The 23,182-nt window shown below is 40.1% G+C and overlaps 1 protein-coding gene across 1 annotated transcript in view; it reads right to left on the minus strand.

Moving 5' to 3' along the window:
- LUZP2 (leucine zipper protein 2) overlaps nt 1-23,182 on the minus strand; it is a gene marked incomplete at both ends in the record, with an annotated part of 210,928 nt that overhangs the window by 100,222 nt on the left and 87,524 nt on the right. The window contains 3 exons of the mRNA XM_082284266.1: nt 8,680-8,761; nt 11,723-11,793; nt 13,237-13,354. Of these exons, the coding sequence (XP_082140392.1) occupies nt 8,680-8,761; nt 11,723-11,793; nt 13,237-13,354 (271 nt within the window). The remainder of the gene's footprint in view (nt 1-8,679; nt 8,762-11,722; nt 11,794-13,236; nt 13,355-23,182) is intronic.

Below are 23,182 nucleotides of genomic sequence, written 5' to 3' on the forward strand. Positions count from 1 at the left end.
CAGCAAGGCAGTTCCCGTGCACGGGCGGAGTGGCGCGAGCTGCAGTGTCAGCAGCAGAGCGAGGTGCAGCGGGAGCAGCCCGGCCCTGCGCAGCGTGTGGTGGAGCAAGCCCCATGAACACCTGACCAAGAGGGGTGGCACGCGAGTGGCGGCTACCGGCAGCGTAGCGGAGCCGCCCCTAGCTGAAACGCGCGCTGGAGCAGGGCGCAGGGGGTCGTCGCACAGGAGCCTGGCCAAGACGTGGGTGCAGCGCCAGGCAGCGGCAGCGCAGCTGAGAGCAGAGGTGGCAGTGCGCGAGGAGCTGAGTGGCGTGGCCTGGCCCAGCCCGCGTGGTCCCAAATGCGACCCTGGGAAGAGTGCACAGGCACGAGCAGCCCCCACGGCCCCAGCAGCCCTGGCAGTTCCAACACGGAAGCGAGTGAAAATGAAAGAGAAAGCAAAAACACAGCGAGACAGGAAACAGCAGCCACTTGAAAAAAGGAAAATACCATTGTAGCTAAGATTTTAGGAAGAGTATAATGGTATAATGTTAAACAAAATTATGGTTTTATAACAAGATGTGACAACCGAGAAGACATATTCGTTCATAGAACTGCTATTAAAAAGAATGACCCTGAAAAATACATCCCAAGTTTAGGAGATGGAGAAGTAGTAGGGTTCAAAATTGTGCAAGGTAGAAAAGGGTTACAAGCAGCAGAAGTCACTGGGCCTGATGGTGTTTCTGTAAAAGGCAGTATATGTGCTAAAAATTGTAGTCATGTTAGACAATATCCGCATTATGAACAGTCCCTACAGTCTCCCTTTCCTAATCCACCTTTCCCTTTTACCCTATATCCTATTATCCCCAGCGTATTTTGAATCTGCTTTTCCACCCATGGTTTCCCTCACAAAACCATGCGTTTGCCAATTGTTTCCCCAAAAATCCCTTTCCAATGCCGAGTGGGGGATGAAGAGGGGGAGGGAAGAATTTAATTATTGTTGTTTAGAGTTCCAACAGGTACAAATTGAAGAAACCCTCTCCTGCCTCAGTTTCCCCACAAACTATGCTCAGAGAGTCCTGTCTCCCTTCTGTCAGCCTTAAGATGTTACAGAGAATCTGTTTGGACATTTAAAGACTCAGGAGGGTGGATTGTTTTGTTTTGAAACTGTTCTTGTTATGTTTTTCCAGTTGTTTTCAATGTTAAGTTTTAAATCTCTTTTTGTTAAAAATAAATGGGTGAAATGTTGGGGTCTCCCCCCCCCCCCCGCCCCCCATGTGGTCCTGGGAGAGGGGCCCTGTGGGGGAGGCACACGGTTTCCCTAGCCCCTGGTCAACCTCCTTCCCCATTGGTTGTTTTGTGTTCCTCTGCGTGTGCAAGGACCCTTGGGTCCTGTGATTGAACAGTTCCTCGGCAGAGCCTCAGCCATGCGGCTGGGGAAAATAAACATCTCTCTGAAACTTCTATCAAGATTCAGTCCATATATATTTCTTTTCTGCGGGCCTCATTGATTGATACGCGTGTTGCAGTCACTGTAACACAGTATTATAAATTTATCCAGGAATCGATGTTAGCTATATCAGCATTTTTGTTAATTATTATTCACATACACATGCATCTTGTATCACTGATATGGACATCTTACATAGTGCAAACATACTGTTTTAGCTTAGCTGAATAAAAAAAAAAACCCAAAAAACCAAAACCAAATTAAAAACTAAAAAATATTTTTACATCACTTTCTCTTTCAAAAAGAGTAGAAATATTATTTAAGAACTCATTAATTTTTGCTTTTATATTATAACAGCATTTTAAAGGTCTTCTACTAAAACTCTAACAAATGAAGAACTACTTAATCATGAAGTATAGATATGGAGAGTTACACAGGAGGGATTTATATGACTTGTCCACTGGAATCAATATAGGGATAACTTTACCCACCCATTTAAGTGTATCTATGTGTATAGCTTCATGCTTTAAGGCAGATCAGTCTGTATCAGTCCATTTGCATGATGCTTTTAGTAAGTCTCAAGGACATGAGATAAAATAATTTTCCAGAAGAGATGTAAAAATACTACTTTCAGTCACCAAATCCCGATAGTATAACAAGCAAGAATAGACATTTATACCACGGTCTAGGTTAGGAGGGAAAAAAATAACATTCATCTCTTTCCATGTGTTGTCTGCCTTTAATTGCTATTTGGCTGTAATTATGACAATACATAATGAAAATATATTGTTCTAAGGCTGAAGTTTTCAGTACTAAGCAAGGACACTGCTTCCATATCCTGAAGACAGTCATCCAAGATGCTCAGGGCCCTGTGTGTTTCAGAGTTCATTATGTTTATTAAAGACAGCAGTTTCTATCCAGTGGCCTTTACTCACAGCAGTTGGTGACCCTGAAATGTTCAAATTAAATTTTCCCCCATCAAAATACAGAATGCTTCAGCAGATGGTAGTGATCTAATTCTAAGAGTCAGACAATGGTTTAGGAGTTCTAGTTTTTTTCCTGTTAAAGGAAGTTTCCCCCCATACTGTTGCTAGAGGAACAAATGGCCAGGTTCTTAAGAAGAACAAAAGACATGGCTGCTCTTTTTTGTTTCACCTGGGTGTGTGGTCAGTCAGTCTCGGTGTTCGGGAGAGAGAGAGAAGCTGCTTGTTCTTTGGCTGTTTTTTCATTCTGCCGGAGCAGCCCCGGGATCCCAAGCCTGCCTTCCCTACCCCGCTAGGAGCTGGGCTGTGGCTGCCCTGCCCCGCCGCTGCTTCGAGCCTTCACCCTGCCTGCCCCGACCTCCGGGGGGCATGGTTCTCCATTTGGATACACCTCGTCTGCCATCTGGGATTTTGTGTTCGTCCCTGCCGTTCCAGCCTGCCATTCCAGCCTGCAGTTCCCGAGGGTCCGGCTGGACACCGGGATCAGCTGCCCAGGGGTCTGTGAAGCCTTTGTCCCATCCCTTCCCGGGATCCCAGGGCACCGGTGCCGCGTGCTCCCCGAGCTCGCTCCGGAGCGCCCCCTGCAGCCGCGGGGGAACCATCGCACCTGCCCTGCTCACCGGGAGCCGCCAGCGCCCCTGCCGGCTGCGAGCGGAACTGCACCCGAGGGGAAAGGGCCTGACAGCCAAGAAGGCTGGGACTGGGTTTGTGATTTTGTTTGCTGTTACTGCCATAGTTACTGTTGTTTGTTTGACTGGTTATACACATATAGATATAGAATAGTAAAGAACTGTTATTCCTATTTCCCACATCTTTGCCTAAAAGCCCTTGATTTCAAAATTATAATAACTCAGAGGGAAGGGGGTTGCATCTGCCATTCCAAGGGAGGCTTCTGCCTTCCTTAGCAGACACCTGTCTTTCAAACCAAGACAGACAACAGTAGCTATTCATGACAGGATAGGAAAATCCCAATATAACATGATTACTGCACAGCCAAGACTCAGCTGTAAGCATATTCACTTACCTCCACACTTCTTTTATCTTGCTCAGGACTAAGATGAGCAGTTAAGGTATAACTAGAATTCATCCATTAATGCCTGACTATTTTGGCCATATCTGGAAACCCTAACATACTCAGTGGTCATTTTCCTGGTCTAATTTTCAGGTTACAGTGTAAAAATTTACTTCAAAAGCCAGAGAGAATTATCTAGGCTATTACATAAAACATAGAAAATATTCTTTCCTTTGGGCAAAAAGTGTTCTACAAAGTGCAAAATACATCTAAAAGGAAAGCTAAATAGACTTTTACCTATTAGTATTTCTAAGATGACTATAAATATTAAGCTGCAAGTTAGAGTTTGATTAGTAAAATAAACTTTTGTCAAAGAAACGTTTAGGACTTTATGAACAGTCATAAAAGCTTTTACTAGAAAAAACAAATATTTTTGAAGGGAAAAGAACATCAGATCTTTTTACTAAAAATCTCCCAAGTATGGGGATAACACTAAATTAAATTCCCCACATTCTGTTAGTCTTTTATTACTAGAAAAACCCTACTGATTTAGAAATACCCATATTGTGTATGCTTTCTTTTTACAAGTCATACATAATGTGTTACTTAATTCTCATTTCTCATAGTGAACACTGAGCAAAAAAAGGAAATTACACAGACCTATTTTCTCCTTTATTTTGACAGACAGTACTGTAACTGTATTGCCAAACAATTCCATTAGCATATCTTCTTTAAAATTGCTAGCATGATATAAAATACCAATGGAATAAAATAGAAAAGGTAGATTAAGCTTACTCTACTTAGCCGAACTATTTTTGAGTGTTTCCACATTTCATTCTTTATCTTTTCCCTCATCCAGAGCCAGCCAGCTCTTTATATAAACTTTAACTGCAGTTAAATGGGAAATAAGTTTGCAAACTTTCTAAAAATATAACTATTTCTTAACATGCAAACAGTTAGCATGAAGTACAGCCAAGCAAAGAGTCCATCTCCCAAAAGCTCTAAGAGCCTTTTAACCTAATGAAGACATACAGAATTAATATTTATTCTGTTTATTCAAATTCACTGAAAACACCCAAACAAACAAAACAAGACACTTTCAACTTACATGTGCCATTTGCTCTGTGACTTTTTGTTAACAAAAGTGAAAATTAGTCCATGATCTCCAACTCTGTTTCTGGAAGAAGTGGTTCCACTTCACATTTAGAGATAATAGCTTGACATTATTAATATTTTTTCACTGCATGAAAACTTAATACAAATTGCTTAGGTATTTGATGCTAAATGCAGAACAAAAAACTGTCAATCTTCATTGATTGTTAAAGAGGATACCAGGTTATTTGGAATGATGTCTTACATATTTTATATGCATATTGTATAACTAAACCCAGTATGGTCCTTCTGAAATGTTTTTAGGTATGAAAATAATCTATAGTTCTAGTGTGAGACTGACTATCTGTAGAGAAGCTCCTTCACAACCAAACTCTTTCTGGAAGACTCTATTTGACCTTGAACTTTCCAACATAGGACTAGTCTAAAATTTAAACCATCCTTGTCATAACTAGTGTTTCTCTGCACATTTTATTGTCCCAGACAAAACAGCAGAAACAATAGGCATAAATGTATCTGAGATGTGCCATAAATTCTCTAGAAAAGACCTGCCCCAAGACAGACTGCTGCTGCTCTTTCTTAGTGCTACAGATGCAGGGGACAATCCAGAAAGGCAGTTCTCACTCCTCTTAAGATCCCCCAGGTCAGCCCTCCTTTGATTACTGCTCTAAGGTCTTTACACATCCTTTTACTTTCCTCAAGCTTGAGTTGCTGCTTCTACCCTCAGAGGGTTGTTACTACCTAGCAGCAGCTCCATTGGCTGCCCTCTACCAACTAGAGGTGGTACCCACCAGCACTTCAGCAGCTGCTCAGAACAGCAACTTTCTAGCTGCCTACAGTTCTTGGTTTCTCTAGTCTTAAAGGGTCAAATAACGGACATGTAAGCAAAGTAACATTGATACCTCTGTTTCTGATGAATCATTTATGCAATGCTAGTGAAAAGCCTTGCTACACATTGCACAAGAAGACATGAATGTATAGTTTAATGCAGAGCTGTTGTGTCTCCTTTGTTCTTTTGTTTTGGTCAGAGTCCTTGAGTAATTTCCTTGAGTTATTTTTCATTTAATTTGACTTAATTCTTGTGAATTCTTACTTACACTTTTACCTTGACCTAATAAAGAACACCTTCAGGCAGGTGTTGCCTGTTGAACTTATACAGCCAATTAACATACATACAGTAAGGACTGTACTGTACAAGTGCAGTAAAGAAATACGTATTTCCACCCTTCCCCCTCCCACCAGTGTTTTATTAGTCTTTGTGAAATGTAATTCTACTCCTATTTACTCCGATGAAAATCAATATTTACTTCACCAAGTCCTATAATATAAAACATGCTTAAATTGGATTAGAAACAAGTCTCAAAATTAATTAAATTAGAATTAAATTCAAGCTCCCTCCTCTAGCTAGCCTTGCATTAAAGTACCTAGACCTTCTTTCATATATTTCACATTGTTTTCAGAAAAATGTGAAACATAGAGAAACCAGGTATAAAATAACCTTGTGTGTCAGTAATAATATCTTTTTCCATTTCTATTGCAATTTTCATCTGAGGATCCTGAAGCACTTTTTGAATATTCATTCAGTCTCACTGTATTGTTGAGCTTCACTGTGTACATTGTACCCTGAGGCATAAAGAAGTAAATGTCACAAACCAAGGACACAGTTCTGCTTTCCTTAGAATTATTATCAAGTTTAAAATGCTATTAGTGGCAAGTATTGGAATACAGCTCGAGAATTCATATTCTTTAACCATCTGCCACCACTCGAAGCCAGGAGTTATAAACTCAGAGAAGGTTTTCCTGGTTTCTACACTAGGTGTTATTTTGCTCACAGTCAACAGCAGATGTTGCTTTGTGTAATACAAAACTTGTGCTCTTCACGGTACTAGAGTGGGACTGAATTTACACACATGGCACTGTTGCTCGAATTAAAAAAAAGCACTATGTCACAAAAACCAACAAATCCATTCACTACATCTGAGATTTATGTATTCCACACCTGAATTAGTCTTGAGTATCAAAATCTAATAAAGAAATTTAATAATGAAATATGTTTTCCACCTTCCATTTGTAGGTCTAGAATTCATTGTGCTGATAGAGTCAACAGGAATGCATTCAATGCACCTGAAAAAATGACAGATTTCAACTAGCATGTTCTGAGTACTCATCAGAGACAAAGAGATACTAATTTTTTCTTATTTCAGACCTATATTGAAGGAGATGATTCTCCTCCTCTACTCTGCTCTTGTGAGACCCCACCTGGAGTACTGTGTACAGTTCTGGTGTCCCCAGCATAAGAAGGACATGGAACTGTCAGAGCAAGTTCAGAGGAGGGTGACAAAGTTGATAAGAGGACTGGAGCACATCCCCTGTGAAGACAGGCTGAAAGAGTTGTAGCTGTTCAGCCTGGAGAAGAGAAGGTTGCATGGAGACCTCAGAGCAACCTTGCAGTATGTGAAGGGACCTATAGGGAAGCCAGAGAGAGACCCTTCATCAGGAACTGTAGTGACAGGACACGGACTAATGCGTACAAGTTGAAAGAGGAGAAATTTAGGTTAGATATTAGAAAGAAATCTTTCACTGTGAGGGAGGTGAGACACTGGAACAGGTTGCCCAGGGAGGTTGTGGATGCCCAACACTGACAGTGTTCAAAGCCAGGTTCAATAAGATCAGATTCAATAAGCAACCTGATCTAGTAGGAGGTGTCCCTGCCCACAGCAGGGGAGGTTGGGATTAGATGGTCTTTAAGGTCCATTCCAACCTCTTAACATTCTATGACTCTAGGATTCAATATAGACAATTTTTAGATTGTCTCAGTACAAAGAGATCTTAAAACAAATGTAGCTTGTTTTGGTTTTTTCTGGATATATGCTGTCCTGACTAGAAAGACCACCAAAATATGCTATTCTTTTCAAACTCAATATAGCTTTCAGATTACTTCTTTTCACTCGTGAAGAGGATAAAAGTTCTTTTTTTTCTCTAGACAAAAATACAAGTACCAAAAATACACTAATTATATGTTGCGTGGTACACAAGACCAACCAGCATCTATACTCTTCAGACTTTGGAGCAACAAAGGGAAAAAATGTGTTTTCAAAAATCTTTCAGATAAACTGAAAGAAACCTGCAAAAAGAATAGTTTGGTCCACAGTCCATGCTGTTTCTAATTAGAAGGTAGCATGCAAAACATACACTCTCACATTTTGTTCACCAATGTCATAAAGCCACATACAAATCAGTCATATTAGATAAGGCATTGTAAATATTTGTTGAATTTAATAATTATTTTTAAACCTCTGTCTTGGACAAACCCTTGCTTTCTGACCCTAGAAGACAGCTAGATCTCAGTAAATAAATCGGTAGTTATCCAATATGAAATATAAAATAGATCTATAAACACTTCTAGCAGGTTGTTTTCAAGTCCAGAGTTCAAATCATAAAACACTTAAGGTTTGAAGGAACCTCTTGAGATTATCTAGTCAACTTATGCTCAGTGGTGCCCATGTTACAGGAATATTGCTAATCAACATAGGAAAAATTTCCTTCTTTCATCTTAGTAAACATGATTCTACCTTTTTTTCCCCCCATGATAGCAAAATGTGTCTATTTATGCTCCAAAACATTACATTGTGACATGAAAGTCAAAAAAATTGTACAATTTGTCCAGAAACAGAATTTCAATATAGCATGAAAACTTAAAGGGACTTTATAATACCTTCCATAGTCATAATTAATTCTACTGTGGTCAGAATCAGATACTCTACTATCTATTTTGTTGCTGAAAATCCATAGTAATTCCTAAAAAGTCAATGGATGTATGGCAGTGTATATTAGTATAGATGAGACATGAGGGTCCATAAAGATAAACTCACTAGGGAGAGGACTTAGGCCTGAATCTCCTGTCTAGTCTCCAAAAGGGTATAAACATCCCTAAATTCCATAGAAATAGGGGAAGATGGGAATCTTAATACTTTAAAGCATAAAAAACTTTTTTCATGTCCTTTCTTCTGAAGCTTGCAGAGTACTAACACATTTGAGAAATCCATCCTCTTTTTAAAAAGTTTTTTGAGCTAATAATTCTCAAGACAAGATTAATAAAAAACCAAAAGAAAAACAAAAATAAGGAAAAGAAAGAGAATCACTCACGGTAGCCTGCTGCTTCTCTGCCTTCTCAGCTGCCTCATTAAGCTGCTTTTGAAAGGTTTCCTGGAGAGATTTCATTTCTTCCCTAGATTATTGAAAACACAGAATACAAACTTCAACACAAGTGTCCATTAGGAAATAATTCTTCAAATTCAAATAAATGGACCTTTAATTATTCAGGGTAGCAGACAGATGTACTTTGTCTATGAGTCTCACAAATAAAATCATAATGACTCCATGAAGTATAGTGCCAATGCAAAGCAAAAATTATCCATGATGCAAAGTGGCCACTGTTTATATCTACTGAATGGCCTGCTGTGCAAAACATCTGCCAGTGCATAATTTCTAGGAAAAATGATTGGTACCAAAAAAGTGTGGGAAGCAGGCAAGTGAAAATGCATTGACATGGAGACATGCTATTATCAATAGGAACTAGTTTATACTTGCTTTAAAATAAATAAACTATGCTCTGATAAAATTCAACCTCACATGGCACTTTCTAGAGACAAGCAACAAAAAATTCAGTAGAAGATTCTGGCATACAAAGAAAAAGAACAGGATCATTGCTTGGATTGGGCTTTATCTGAAACAAGGGAAAACCCTTCGCATTACTGATTCAGTCAGAGATTTTCTCCAAATGGCAAGAATTTTCTACCCACAGCATATGACACACTTTGACGCTGTAGCAAAGCAGTAAAATGACATATTTCATAATCGCTGTAGAGCTTTTGGAGGGTTGCTGCTTGCATGGATAAACTTTCAATGAAGATGAACCCAAAACTGGATTTACACACAGTAACAGATAATAATTTAGCCCTGTGAAAACTAAACTGAATGGAAACCACGTAATTTTAGAAGAACTTGCTGGATCATCTTTCTTTTTAGCTGATAACCCCTACTACTTTCAGCAATTTTGGCAACACTAGTACAGAACAGATTTAATTGAAAAAGTGATCGAGCAGCATGAAAACAATATACCATCAGCACTAACAGATGGCATCAATTCAAAGTGCTGACAATGCACAGAAAGAATAAAACTGCAGGCATCATAGTAAGTGACCAAGTTTTACTTGCAACTCGGGAACTATTGAAGACTTTGCACAAAAGGAATTTTGAAAAAATCTATTTTGAAATCAGCAGAACATTTAGTTACAAAAGCTGAGATTCTAGCACTCTAAACTTTACCATCTCATCCAGCATTGTAGAGCATAATCAAAGTCGTGCTCAGACCAAATGCAGCTCATGTTTCTCCAAAGAAAGATCATAACATTAATACTGGGTTATATTTTGAATTTTGGCTTCAATACAATAGATTTAAACATAATACTATGTTCACTTTTCTTCATTTATTGCAGATTAAATGTAGCCCGAGGACCCTGGCAAATAAACTGTGACCTTTCCTTAGTGAAATTCTATGAGGAAGATTCCCTGGCACATTTTTAATACCTCTTTTGTATGCTGAACTTCTACACCTCTCTGGAAATGAAATCTAGTAAGTCTGTAAACAGCTGGCAACAGCAGTTCCCCCAAAGCATTTCCTTGTAGTATACTATAAAAATCTTTCATTTTCTGAATGATGTAGTGGGCTGCTCGGCAGCAGATTGCACTGATTCAGTCTTTATTTCTGGGAACTGCTCTTGTGCAGTACACTCAAGGGCTGCGTGCCTTAGAAGCAAAAGTCAACATGTATTTTTGGGTGGATGTTGAAAGACTGCAAGTAATGATTTAAGGAGGAGATTAGGAAGAATATTTGAAATATGTAATAAAATTTTCTCTTAGCAGACTCAAATTTCCCATCTTCAACTAAGATCTATTTACTAAATAGTTCATTAATACTTTTAATCAATTCATGTCTCAGTTTCATAAAGGAAAGCTGCACAACAATCAAACCACTACAGAACTGCATTCATGTATGATGAAGGATTTCATCTGTGTGAAGGACAGCCATGATATTGAGATGTACACCTTCAGTCACATCCAAGCCATGTAAGTATTTATATAGGACATTAGCTAAAGTCCTGCCTTTATAATTTAATATATTTGTCTGGAATACCTGAAAGATTATGTATCACAGTAAAAATAAGAAATTCTACTGGTATTGTATTGTGGACCTTATATAATGTGTATTTAAGACATGAAGGTAATTTTCTCACAAGGTTTCTATGTAGCAATGCAATTTCATATGTACATCCATGTGTACTTCTACAGTGAACATAGATGTAAGATAGCCATGGAATTTAATTATTGCATTTTTAACAACGAAGGAAGTATGAACTTAATAAAGTTTCTTACTAAACATTTTTCCTAAGGAAAAATATGAAGTATAGATGCACTCATTATATACTACTTTTCCTGCAAAAGTGGTCACTATATTTATTAGTTGTGTTTTCTTGTTATTAAAATTGTATTGATGTTGCTATTTGCTGGTCTGAATTTCAAGAATTAAGAGACTCAGGATGATGAGACTTACTTGCAATGAAGCACTAGGGAAATTGAGACTAAGGACTAGGCTGGGAACTTGTATTTCCAGCCATGGGAACCAATTCTTTAAGCGCTCAATGAATAAATTGAAATTAATACTTCTTTCTCCTCCTAACTTTATTCATCACAAATATCCAGTGCAAGTATTCCTATGTTTGCACATGGACTAGTGATTTGGAGTGTTTACACACATAAGCATTAAATTGTTTGAGTAAATATGTCATCATCTCCAAACTTAAAGATTTAGATTTTTTTAGTAATTTAATTTTATAAAAATTCTGAACTTATTTTTTAAGGAATATTTCATGACTATATCTTCCTTTCAAATTCAAAATGCCCTTCTTTAGCACATATCTCACCTACATTTTCATAACATTTGTCCAATATCAGCAAATCCATAAATTGTTTCAAAAAGAGTATTACCTGCCTTTATTTTACTGTTACAATCAGCAGACTCTGGAATACAGCAGTGCTTATCTATGTACTAAAAGGAAAGGTGGAATTTGCTAGTCTGACGGTTTTCACTTAGGAAATGGGAAGAGAAGGAAGGAGGTGAGGGTCTTACCTTTGGTTTTGGTCCAGTTCCAGAAGTTTCTGCACATCATTTTTTGTTGATGCTTCATCATTTTTTAAAGACTGATAGCAACAAAAAAACTCTATTAAAGAGATACTTTTTATTATTATTCTGTGAAATTCTTAATTAGGCCCTCGTTCATAAAATGGTCCTGGTGAATTGCAGACATGACCACTTAAGAAAATTGGAAGAATAGTCTGATTTTTCTTTTACTGTAACTCAAACACAGTTAACTGTACACAGCTTTGTATTTTTCAAGTACTAAATGAGAGCTAAATACAATAAGCACATTTAGAAACAGATGAATGCCTAAAAGCATTAGAATTTTATGACCAAGTAGGTGTGTATATACAAAAGTAATACTACAGCTCTTTGCCCATATCTCTGCAGTATTGAGTCTAAAATATTTCACTGTGTAATTTTGCTGAATACTACCTTCAACTGTGCTGCATTCTAAAGTAAATTTGTTACAAAGAGAAGCATATTTCTGTAAAAAGTAAGAAAAAACCTGCAATAATAGTCATAAAGCACTCAAAACCCACCAAAATTAAACCCAACTCCCAAACCAAAAACCCCAAAGATCCAAGAGTTAATTAATTAAAACCAGAGAAGTCTGGAACATAAGACATTTTAACATAATAATATAATATAGCACAGTACTGATACACACCACTAGTATTCTCATGTGAACAGATACAGTGCTTCTTCTCCTTTTATTTTTCCCAGCTAGCTTACATTGATGAAGACAAAAAAGTATTGTCAGAAAAATAATTTTTTTTAAAATGGCAGGAAACAGACAAATTTCAATTGATAACGAGTCTAAATGTTTTCACCAGACCAACAGACTCTACTGGGAAAAGACAGGTGCTCCCTCAGCTGAATATCTGGACCTCAAATCCAGAGCAGCATTTTCAATCTAGTTTTTCCTCTGAGGAGCTGATTTGAGTTCAGAGTTAATCTATTGTGCTGTCAGCCTAACCATGATACCCAAAAGTTAAATGTAGAGTCTCAGTTCTCACTTCAAGCTCATCTAGCACAATTTGTCAGCTGAACTTGTATGCCCTGCAGTAAATCTAGTCAGACTGTGTAGATGGCATGTCAGAAAGGTAAACTGAGCAATTAAACTAGGTTGAGTGTATGGAATTCAGCAGCAAAGATCCTACCTGCAACAGCAAACGACATCCTTTGCAGTAGCTGCCAGTACTAACGTGAGTCAGCTCCACTAATAGTGCATATTCCTCGTCCTTCCCTTCCTTTTTCTATGTTTTATTTTCATATTTTCTTGATTTTTATTGAGCTGACAAAGGCCCCAATACATTAGGATAAAAATTTCCATTAAAAAAATCAGGTTTATATCAAGTACAAGATCAACAAAATAAACAAAATAATAATTATTCACATATTTAATTATTTTAAAAAAAGAAACATGCATGTTTTTGTAATTAAAATACACCAATAAGAAAATGCTGAGGTAAGTAATCCTACAGAAAGTGAGACAGTCTAACCTGGAGGTTTACTTTAATTCCCTGAAGTTCTTTAGAAGTCTTTAACAGTTGATGAAGTATGTTGCTCCTTTCCTTAAAGACTTCTTTAAGTTGTCTTTCCAGTTCTTCATAGCCCTGTCTAACACAAAGAATAAATGCATGAGATCATCTCAAAACAATAGTCAATGCACCTGAAAACATATTTTAGTTCATCCAAATGTAATTAATTCCAACAACCTTTACAGATTTCAAATTGGACTATGTCCCCTTGCTCACCTATAGAACTTGATTTTTCCTAATATAGATAAATAGATGTTTTATACATTGAAATGGGATGTGCTGATTCTGAGTGAACAAATTACCAGATTGAAACACTGCAAATGATGGATTGTCTGTGATGAACAGGAGACATAAAGGGATGCATTTAGCAAGAGTGACAGTGTGAGAATTTTCTTACCTTAAAGACTACCATACAAGAAAGCAAGCAAAACTTTGAAAGCAGGAAGTTTTGAGAAATCAGTATGCTGAGGTATCATGGTGAGGTGTCATGGGCAACCCAAAATGTTACTGTATTACTGTATATCTATCTGTGCCCAAAAATTGTCAGTCTTTTTCAGACCCTACAGCCAGAAAACAGAACCAGGGGGATGGAAGTTTCTGCGGTCCCTCTTTAAGTCAGAGCCCAGAAGCAGGGAGCTCTCTGTCTCTGCCAGTAGCATTTGCTAAGGTGGAGGCTCTGCTTTGGAGGGGGTTGCTTTGGGCATAGATTTTTTTTTTTTTTCTGGGCTTGCAACAGTAGCCACTCAAAAAACCCCTGCATTTCGCAACCAAAAATTGTTTCAGACTGAAGTTCGCAAACCTATCGGCAGCGTGAAGAGAGCTGGTCCCTGGGGCCAGTCACCCCGTGTCAGTGCTGACAGACCAGTTCCTCCCCTCAGCATGCCCACAGTGCAGGGGACAGCAGCGCCAACATCGGCAGTCTGGAGGGTGCCAGGAGGAAGAGGCGGGTGGCAGCGCTGACCCACACATGCCGGTACTTCTCATCTGCCACTAGAACTGCTCCATAAGCCCTATCTTGCCGGAAGGGTTTGCTGCCATCCTTTTCCTGTGTCTCCCAGATGATGTAACGGCCTTCAAAAGCCACCATTCTGAGGGGAGGGTAGGAACCTTTTCCCTTTGTCTCCCTACACATGGTCTCCTGTGGCGGGTGCCATCTTGGAAAGAGTATTTCTGCCACTTTAGGTGTCTCTGTTCTCGGTGAGTTAATAAGATTTAGCAATTTTGTACCTAGCCATTATTTAGGGTTATTTTTTGCCTGTTGCAGTTCTGCTTGTTAGAACTCATTTGAGAGTGTTCCTCTTTAAATTGTTTTAAAAAAAGACATGAGGAAAGAACAATTCAGATATGTTTTAACTTTGTAAAATTTAATTCATGCTATAATTTCTTCTCACTTAAATCTTCCCACAGTATAGACTAGAACTGACAAATATGCTCAAATGGAATCAAACCTAATTATTAATTAATGGATATTATAAATGGGCTCATGATTGAGCTTTTTATGCATATTTATTAATGAGAACAAATTTAACTGACAATAAGAGACCTCTTGCGGCGATCTGCCTTACACAAAACAAAGGGTGCAGCACTGGAACCTTCATCTGGGACAGATGTGATCGGAGGCTCTCCTTGCAACCTCGTGTGATACATTTTATACCCCAGTCCCTGTCCCCAGGCCGCCCCTTTCCCCACCCAACCAAAGCATCATGATTGGCTCGCTGATGTCTAGGATCTTCTTACTGGCTTGTTGTCATCTGGCAGTTATCTAGGGCCTTCCTACTGGTCTGGTGAACATCCAATGACAGTTCTTGATTTCTCCCTTTATGTAAATAAGGTCTTAAACACTCCCCTTACAATTACATCATAGATATTTTGGAAGAGTCCCCAGTTCTCCACTTTGTACAACAGTCTTAACAATAAATTTATTAATATTGAATGTAATAAATGGATTAACTATTAACTTGACCTTGATAAATTTAACAATTAAACCTGATAACAGACAAACAAACCAACTGAATCACCAAACACCTTAGATTAGCCAAACAACCAGGAGTATAATTAGTTTCAGAACTATTCCATTATAAAAACACTTAACAAGCGAATTAACAACTTTTACTTAAATGCGAAAGCCAACCTTCTCAAACCTAATCATAACAATGGATGAGTAAAAACATTCTATCCTTCTCAAAATGGAACTTTCACTTCGAATGAAGTCTTATATTTTAAAGTTTTTATAAAATCCACAATGAAATAAATCCAATTCATATTGCTTGAGGTTAAATGAAATACAGATCCAGATCTCATATTCCATTTCAGAAAAACAGGTAAACTTTAGAATTAATGCTAATGCAACATACCTTTTCATTTAAAATTGTTGTTTTGAGAAAGACCAAACAGTGAATTAAAAACATCCTTTCCTTTTGCAACTTAATTTTATTTTTTTCTTTCTTGCAGTACCTCAGGGGAAAAAAATCTCAAATTTGCAGCACATAAGTAGTATTTTACTAGGAGATTTAAAACTTTGAGGTTAAGCAGGGATCTTAACACTAACGGACTTTGAATACACACTTTAGCAAAGAAACTCAGGAAAGCAAATTAAATGTCTCATCTAGTATCAGTACTATCTACTTTAGCAATAGCTCACAGAATATGACAGACCTATGAAAAAAGAAAATTATTCTACATTAAATGATACTTTAAGTAACTAGAAGTGATGACAGTGACTTGAATTTCATAATAAAAACCTAGATAACTGGATGTTATCAAAACATAAGTTCAAGGCCAGCTGAATGAAGTTTTAAGCATCCTGGCCAAGTGGAAGGTTTCCCTAGCCATGGCAGGGGACTGGAATTTAAGTTCCCTTCTACCCCAACCATTCTATAATCCTATGATCAAAAATAAGTTAGTTCTAATAGAGGTCATGCAGCCAAACACATATGGGTTTACAGGAAAATCTATATGCCAAAATTAAGTACCTTCCATAATTTCACATTATTTACATTGAAGGTTTGGTTCAAATTTTTTTGTATCGAATTTTATAACAGAAACTGGATGAATCAAATCTAGCTAGTGCTAGAATACATGATAAATATAAGCATTCTCATAATTACCTGCAAAATATAAGAAATATTCAGTGTAATACAGGAACACAGGATATGCTACATATGATATAGAACAAGCTACATATGATTCTAAAGAAGGTATCACTGTAATAGAGCTGCCTTACCTCAGCATTAAAATTATGTGAGTCAACCTGACAAGTTTCAGAGAATACCCCCAGTTTACTTTGCCTATGAACAGAGGTTAAGGAGGAACTTCCTCCTGCTAAAGTGGTCAGGTGGTTTCAATAAGGTAATCACTTCCATTCCTTTTTAAGCAACAGAAAAATGTGTGTTAGTCCTGATGGTCTCTTTTTGCTGGTGGTATGTTGGTCTTTTGTTTAAAAAAAAAATTTACATGCTGGAGGTAACACTCTGTTTTAGCAATCACTTTGAAGTACTGCCCTCTTTTCCCCCAAAATGCTTGAGCATTTAATGGTCATCTGTCCATCCCAGGCTGCCCCATGGGTATTCAGTTGGCACATGTTTTGCTCTATTGCCTGATAAATAACAATTCGCATAAACTAGGAGATTTCCAGAATTAAAAAAATTAATATAAATTATGTATGCACTCCTCTTTTCCTTCATATTATCTTCTATGGCACACTGTGCAGAGAGGTGGAGACAAAAAGCCAACAAGCAATTTACTCTGAATAAACAGTAAAATGCTTTTGTGCTCTGATTACAATTGCTAGTTTAGGGCATTCTATTGTAAATTCTAAGAAAATTAGGTAAGTTTATGAGAGGGTAACAAATTGCAACAAATACTGCTTACAAAGTACCCTTGCAAAGTGCATGATAACTCTGGTGTTTCTACAGAAATCTTCTGAAGGTATTCTTGGTCGTGGAAGTGTGCACATTAATCTGGTTTATGTTCAAGTGAGAAAAAGATTAACCATAATTCTAAGTCAGCATATATGGAAGTTGAAGATAAGAATCTTTAGAATTGTACAATAATCAAATGAGATGTAAATAATCTGTAATATAACAGAGCATTGTAATGCAGATTTTCCCAAGTATGAACATTTTGAATCTAGAAAATCTCTGAAATTTATTAGTGATCAAACCCCAAAATTATCAGGTTATCTAGATAAAGTATGCTACATATAATTATAGTATATATATACATATAAAATGTATTATAATAGTATCCAACCAGAGTTTCAACTCTACCTGATTTCATTTAATTCTGCATAAACTATTACATTTGGGAAAAATCATATAAGCATTAAGCTGATCACCAGATACGCTTTTGCTGAAATCCAACCTTTGTCAGATACAACTGTTCTCCATACTCAATTACACTTACACTATATATTTTGTATTTGGGCATTACCTGAACATTGTGTTTCAGACTGGGGTGGGGGGAGAGGGGGAAGTGGGAACAGGGAGCAGGGAGCAGGGAAAAACTGGGAATTTAGGGGGAAATGAAGAAAATTATTATTTACCTGACTGTAGGGTATGTCCAGCCACTGCCCTGGAGGGATGTCTGCTGAGATTGCACAATCCCCAGCAGGACTCCCTGGGAAGGCAGCTAACCTTTTTACTCATGGCGAGAAAACACAGACCCAGAATCCTTTAGGAGACCCTACGCAGATCCTTTGTAACCCATTGGTCTTTACCCTCTGAGACCCATCCCCTGTATCCCTATAAAAGCTAGCCCTCTGCCCCTGCGAGGAGAGAGCTCTCGTCCCTGGCTTTTCCCTTCGCCAGAGGGGACCAACAATAAAGCTCCTTTCGTGTGGAACCAGCTACACGAGCTTCTCATCTCTCTCTGGTCTGGCTTGGCCTGGAGGCTGCCCTGCAGAGCTGAGCTGAAATCACGAGCTGACAATCACTAAAGAGTTGACAGCCTCTGCAAGAGCCCCCCTAGCTAACAGCTGAGGGAAGGCAGCAGGCCTCGGGAAGGGAATTCCTTTTGGGACCATCTCTCCTGACCGGTCACCTCTTCCTCGGTCAGAGCTAGTGACCCCTCACCAGCTGTAATACCTGACCTTTATTAGTTGTGCAAAATATTTGGTTGTTAAAGATGGGGTTCATGATCACCTGAGGAACCTGGACATACACAAATCTATGTGACCCAATGAGATGCATTAGAGAGTCCTGAGAGAATTAACTGATGTAGTTGCTAAGCCATGGTCCATGATATTTACAAAGTCATGGCAGTCAGGTTAAGTCCCGGGTGACTGAAAAAAGGGAAATATTGTATCCATCTTTAGAAAGGATAGAAAGGAGGACCCTGGGAACTACTGACCTGTCTGTCTCACCTCTGTGCTGGGAAGGTCATGGAACAGATCTTCCTAAAAGCTGTGCTAAGGCACATGGAGGACAGGGAGGTGATTTGGGACAGCCAGCACAGCCTCACCAAGCACCTGTCCTGTCTGACCAACCCAGTGGCCTTCTGTGATGGGGTGACTACATCAGTGCACAAGAGAAGGGCTACAGATGCCATTTATCTGGACTTCTGTAAAGCCTTTGTCAGAGTACCCTACCACATTGGAGAGAGATTGGATTCGGTGGGCGGAGTGTTAAGTGGATAAGGAATTAGTTGCATGGGTGTATCCAGAGAATAATGATCACAGTGAGATGACAAGTGGTGTCCCTCTGTAGTGGGTTGAACCCGAGTTGATGGACGGTCTTTTAGACTAAGACGCTTCTCACAATTTACATATTTAAACCGCACAGAAAAGCAGGAATTTCCTTTTCGTTCCAGCTCACCTGCTGGAAGTTGGGGGGGCCTTGGAGCCTCCGGGCCCTGCTGGGCCGAGGCTCCTGTCCCCCTCCCCTTTCCCCAATGCCGTGGTATGGACCCTGGGTCGCTGGGAGGGGGAACTCTCCCAGAACCGCAGGCAGCTAAAATTAGCGATGGACTGCCACACAGCTAAACCCATCCGGTACAGCTTCTTGGGACAGGCGCGTCCCTCTCCTCTCCACGTGGAGCCAATAGGACCCGGCAGAGCCTCTTGTCTGCAGCCAGCACACTTCGTGCCAAACTGAAAAAGACACCATGCAGCCAGCAGCACAAAGGGAGCAAGGCTTTCTCCACCATAAAGCTTGAACAAGAACACTCTTCAATATGGCGGCTTCTGAATCAGAGAGAAAGTGAGTCACATGCGACGAAGAAAGAAATGGCGATGGGAGAAAAGAGGGCAGTGCTGCGTTTCTCACATGTAGCTTAAAAAAACTTCTTGTATGCTGTAGTAAGAAACTAATATCACGAACTGTCTCTTTAATCCATTTGAAGTACATGGGGGGATGGAGAATTCACGTGTGGCCCACGAAGATTGTGAAGAGTGCCTATGCCAGGCTATATTGAAGCAGTGAGAGGCTTTTAGAGACTTGTGGTGAAGAAAGCCTTTGTGTTCAGGCCAAAATAACTCATCCTTAAAAAGATTAATAACCCCATGTGATGGCCCATGTTTTGCAGTGTGAAGGAACTGTGAGATTTTTTCATGGAAGAGATGTTTTACACCACAGCAGATTGTTTCTTTCTGGGCAGGTCTGCTGTTGGTGGCAGTTTGGGAACCATGTGAAGCAGAATAAAACCCTTTTTTCCTTAAGCATAAGAAAGAGACTTTTCAAGAACTGCAACACTGACTAAAATCCCATGTTCTGTTATCCTTTGTGCGAGTTGGGTAAAAAGAGGAAAGTGCTAGAAGAGGAGGAGGGTGTCGGGGTCCCTTCCCCCCTGCCATGTAGTCCTGGGAGAGGGGCCCTGGGGGGGGGAGACAGCCCTGGTCAGCCTCATTCCCCATTGGTTGTTTTGTGTTTGCCTGCACAGGCAAGGACCCTCTGGTCCCGTGATTGAACAGTTCCTCGGCAAACCTCCGGCCATGAGGCTGAAGAAATAAACATCTCTCTGAAACATCAGTCAAGAATCGGTCCATATATATTTCTTTTCCACAGGCCTAGTTGATTGATACACATGTTGCAGTATCCTCACTGTAACAAATGGTAGGTAATGTGAGCAGAACGATCCCCAATCCCTAAGGACAGTGACTGATTTGTGAGTAAACTCTGGATTTCTCTTCTTGTTTTTGTTTTGCTATTCCATATCTGAACTATGGAGGAACCGTGGGAAGACTCTTGGCTCTCCGAGCCGCATATGGACATTTATCTTAAACTTGAAAAGATTCTTGAACAACAATTTGTAAATTTTAGCTTAATTCAAGCTCAAAAGGAACTGAAACACTTCCAGGCATGGTTGTTTAAGAACTTTTTCTACGTTTCTTGGGATTTGATTATTACCAAAGACTTTTGGAAGACCGTTTGGACACAGTTAATTTTTGAATCAAAATATATGCCGATGGAAGAGTATTTTGGTGAATATTATTTAATTACTGAGACTGTTGAGCAATGTCAGCTGTGTCCTGGCGAAGGGAAGCGTGCCTCAGAGTCCGTGCGACCCAGACCACGTGGACTGAGCGCTCTCTGAGCAGCAGCAAGGCAGTTCCCATGCGTGGGTGGAGCAGTGCGAGCAGCAGTGTCGGCAGCAGAGCGAGGCGCGGCGGGAGTGGGGTGATCCGGCGGTGCCCGCCCGGGCACTGCACAGTGCATGGTGGAGCGAGCCCCGTGAATGCCTGACCGAGAGGGGTGGCGTGCGGGCGGCGGCTGGCGGCGGTAGTGGCAGAGAGGAGCCACACCCAGCCGAAACGCATGCCGGAGCAGGGCGCGGGGGGGTCGCCGCTCGGGGGACCGGCCAAGATGTGGGTGCAGCGCCAGGCAGCGGCAGTGCAGCTGAGAGCAGAAGCAGCGGAGTGCAGAAAGCTGAGTGGCGTGGCCCAGCCTGGCCCGCGCGGCCCTGAATGCGACCCTGGGAAGAGCGTGCAGGCACAAGCAGCCCCGACAATTCCAACATGGGAGCGAGCGAAAGCAAAAGATAAAGCAAAAACGCAGCGAGACAGGAAACAGCAGCCACTCGGAAAAAGGAAAAAATCACCGTAGCTAAGGTTTTAGGACTAGTAAAATGGTATAATGTTAAACAAAATTATGGTTTTATAACAAAGTGTGACAACCAGCAAGACATATTCGTTCATAGAACTGCTATTAAAAAGAATAACCCTGAAAAATACATCCCAAGCTTGGGAGATGGAGAGGTGGTAGAATTCAAAATTGTACAAGGTAGAAAAGGGTTACAAGCAGCAGAGGTCACTGGGCCTGATGGTGTTTCTGTAAAAGGCAGTATATATGCTAAAAATCGCAGTCATGTTAGACAGTATCTCCATTATAAGCCCCCCCTACAGTGTCCCTTTCCTAATCCCACCTTCCCCTTTTACCCTATACCCAAAATGAACCCTTTCCTAAGTTTACCCCATCCCCAGTTTATTCCTAATCTGTTTTTCACCCCATGGCTTCCCTATACAATTCCCTTTCCCTACAACTCCTCTCCAATGCCAAGGGGGGGATGAAAAGGGGAGGGAAGAAATTAAACCCTCTCCTGCCTCAGTTTCCCCACAAAGCATGCTCGGAGAGTCCTGTCTCCCTTCTGTCAGCCTTAAGATGTTACAGAGAATCTGTTTGGACATTTAAAGGCCCAGGAGGGTGGCTTATTTCGTTTTGAAACTGTCCTTGTTGTTTTCAATGTTAAGTTCTAAATCTCTTTTTGTTAAAAATAAACGGGTGAAATGTCGGGGTCCCTTCCCCCCTGCCGTGGGGTCCTGGGAGAGGGGCCCTGGGGGAGAGGCATGGGGTTTCCCTAGCCCCTGGTCAACCTCGTTCCCCATTGGTTGTTTTGTGTTCCTCTGCGCGGGCAAGGACCCTCTGGTCCCGTGATTGCAACAGTTCCTCGGCAAACCTCTGGCCATGAGGCTGGAGAAATAAACATCCCTCTGAAACATCTATCAAGATTCAGTCCATATATATTTCTTTTCCATGGCCCTCCTTGTTTGATATGCATGTCACAGTATCCGCACTGTAACAGGAGGGGGTTTGCTTTAACTTCTTGTTATTTCTTTTTACTTTTAATTCTATTAGTAATAAAACTCTTTCTTTGTACTGCAACCGTTTAAGTTGGAACCTGTTTTGCCTTTCAGCTCTCTTGTTTTCCTCAATATTTTTTTATTTTCCCCTTATGAAAATAACAGATTTTGTGTGCTTGATGCTTAGCTGCATCAAACCACAATACCCTCAGGGGTCCATATTGGGGCAAGTGTTATTTCATACTTTCACTAAAGACATAGATGAAGGTATTGAGTGCACCCTCAGCAAGTGTGCAGATAACACCAAGCTAAGGATGCAGTTGACATGCCTGAAGGATGGGATGGCATCCAGAGGGACCTGGACAAGCTCGACAACTGGGCCTGTGGGAACCCAGAATACAGAGAATAGTTCTCTGCCTGTTTTGAAGGGTTCTACCCCCCTGGACAACACTGTTTTTGACGTTCGTCCACGGAGAAAATTGCCTACCCTCTGGGAAGAATTAGAATCTACACTGGTGTGAACTAGGTGTCAGTTCCCATCAATGAGTAAAGGAGAAGAAGCAGATTTCTGAAAACTTGCAGCTGGCATAGATATCTGGCCCCAGGAAATGAAACAGCAAGTTCAATCATCATGAACAACATGGTACTGAAAATATGACCCAAAGGAAAAAAGTTGTATTCATCCACTAAAAAGTGCAAGAAACCCCAGAGACCTAACATGAGGAAGGACTGTGCAAACCCACACGTGATTAAACCCACATAAAAATAATTCCTCCTCCCAAACATATATATAGGTGTGTTGAGACTTTTTCCTTCTTCAAGTTGTCATTCAATAGGCACTGTATTGGCTGTAATATGGAACGCACACCTTCTGGAAAGGAAGAACTGAACTCT

The sequence above is a fragment of the Coloeus monedula genome (genome assembly GCF_965178545.1).
Source record: "Coloeus monedula genome assembly, chromosome: 6".
Taxonomy (NCBI): Eukaryota; Metazoa; Chordata; class Aves; order Passeriformes; family Corvidae; genus Coloeus; species Coloeus monedula.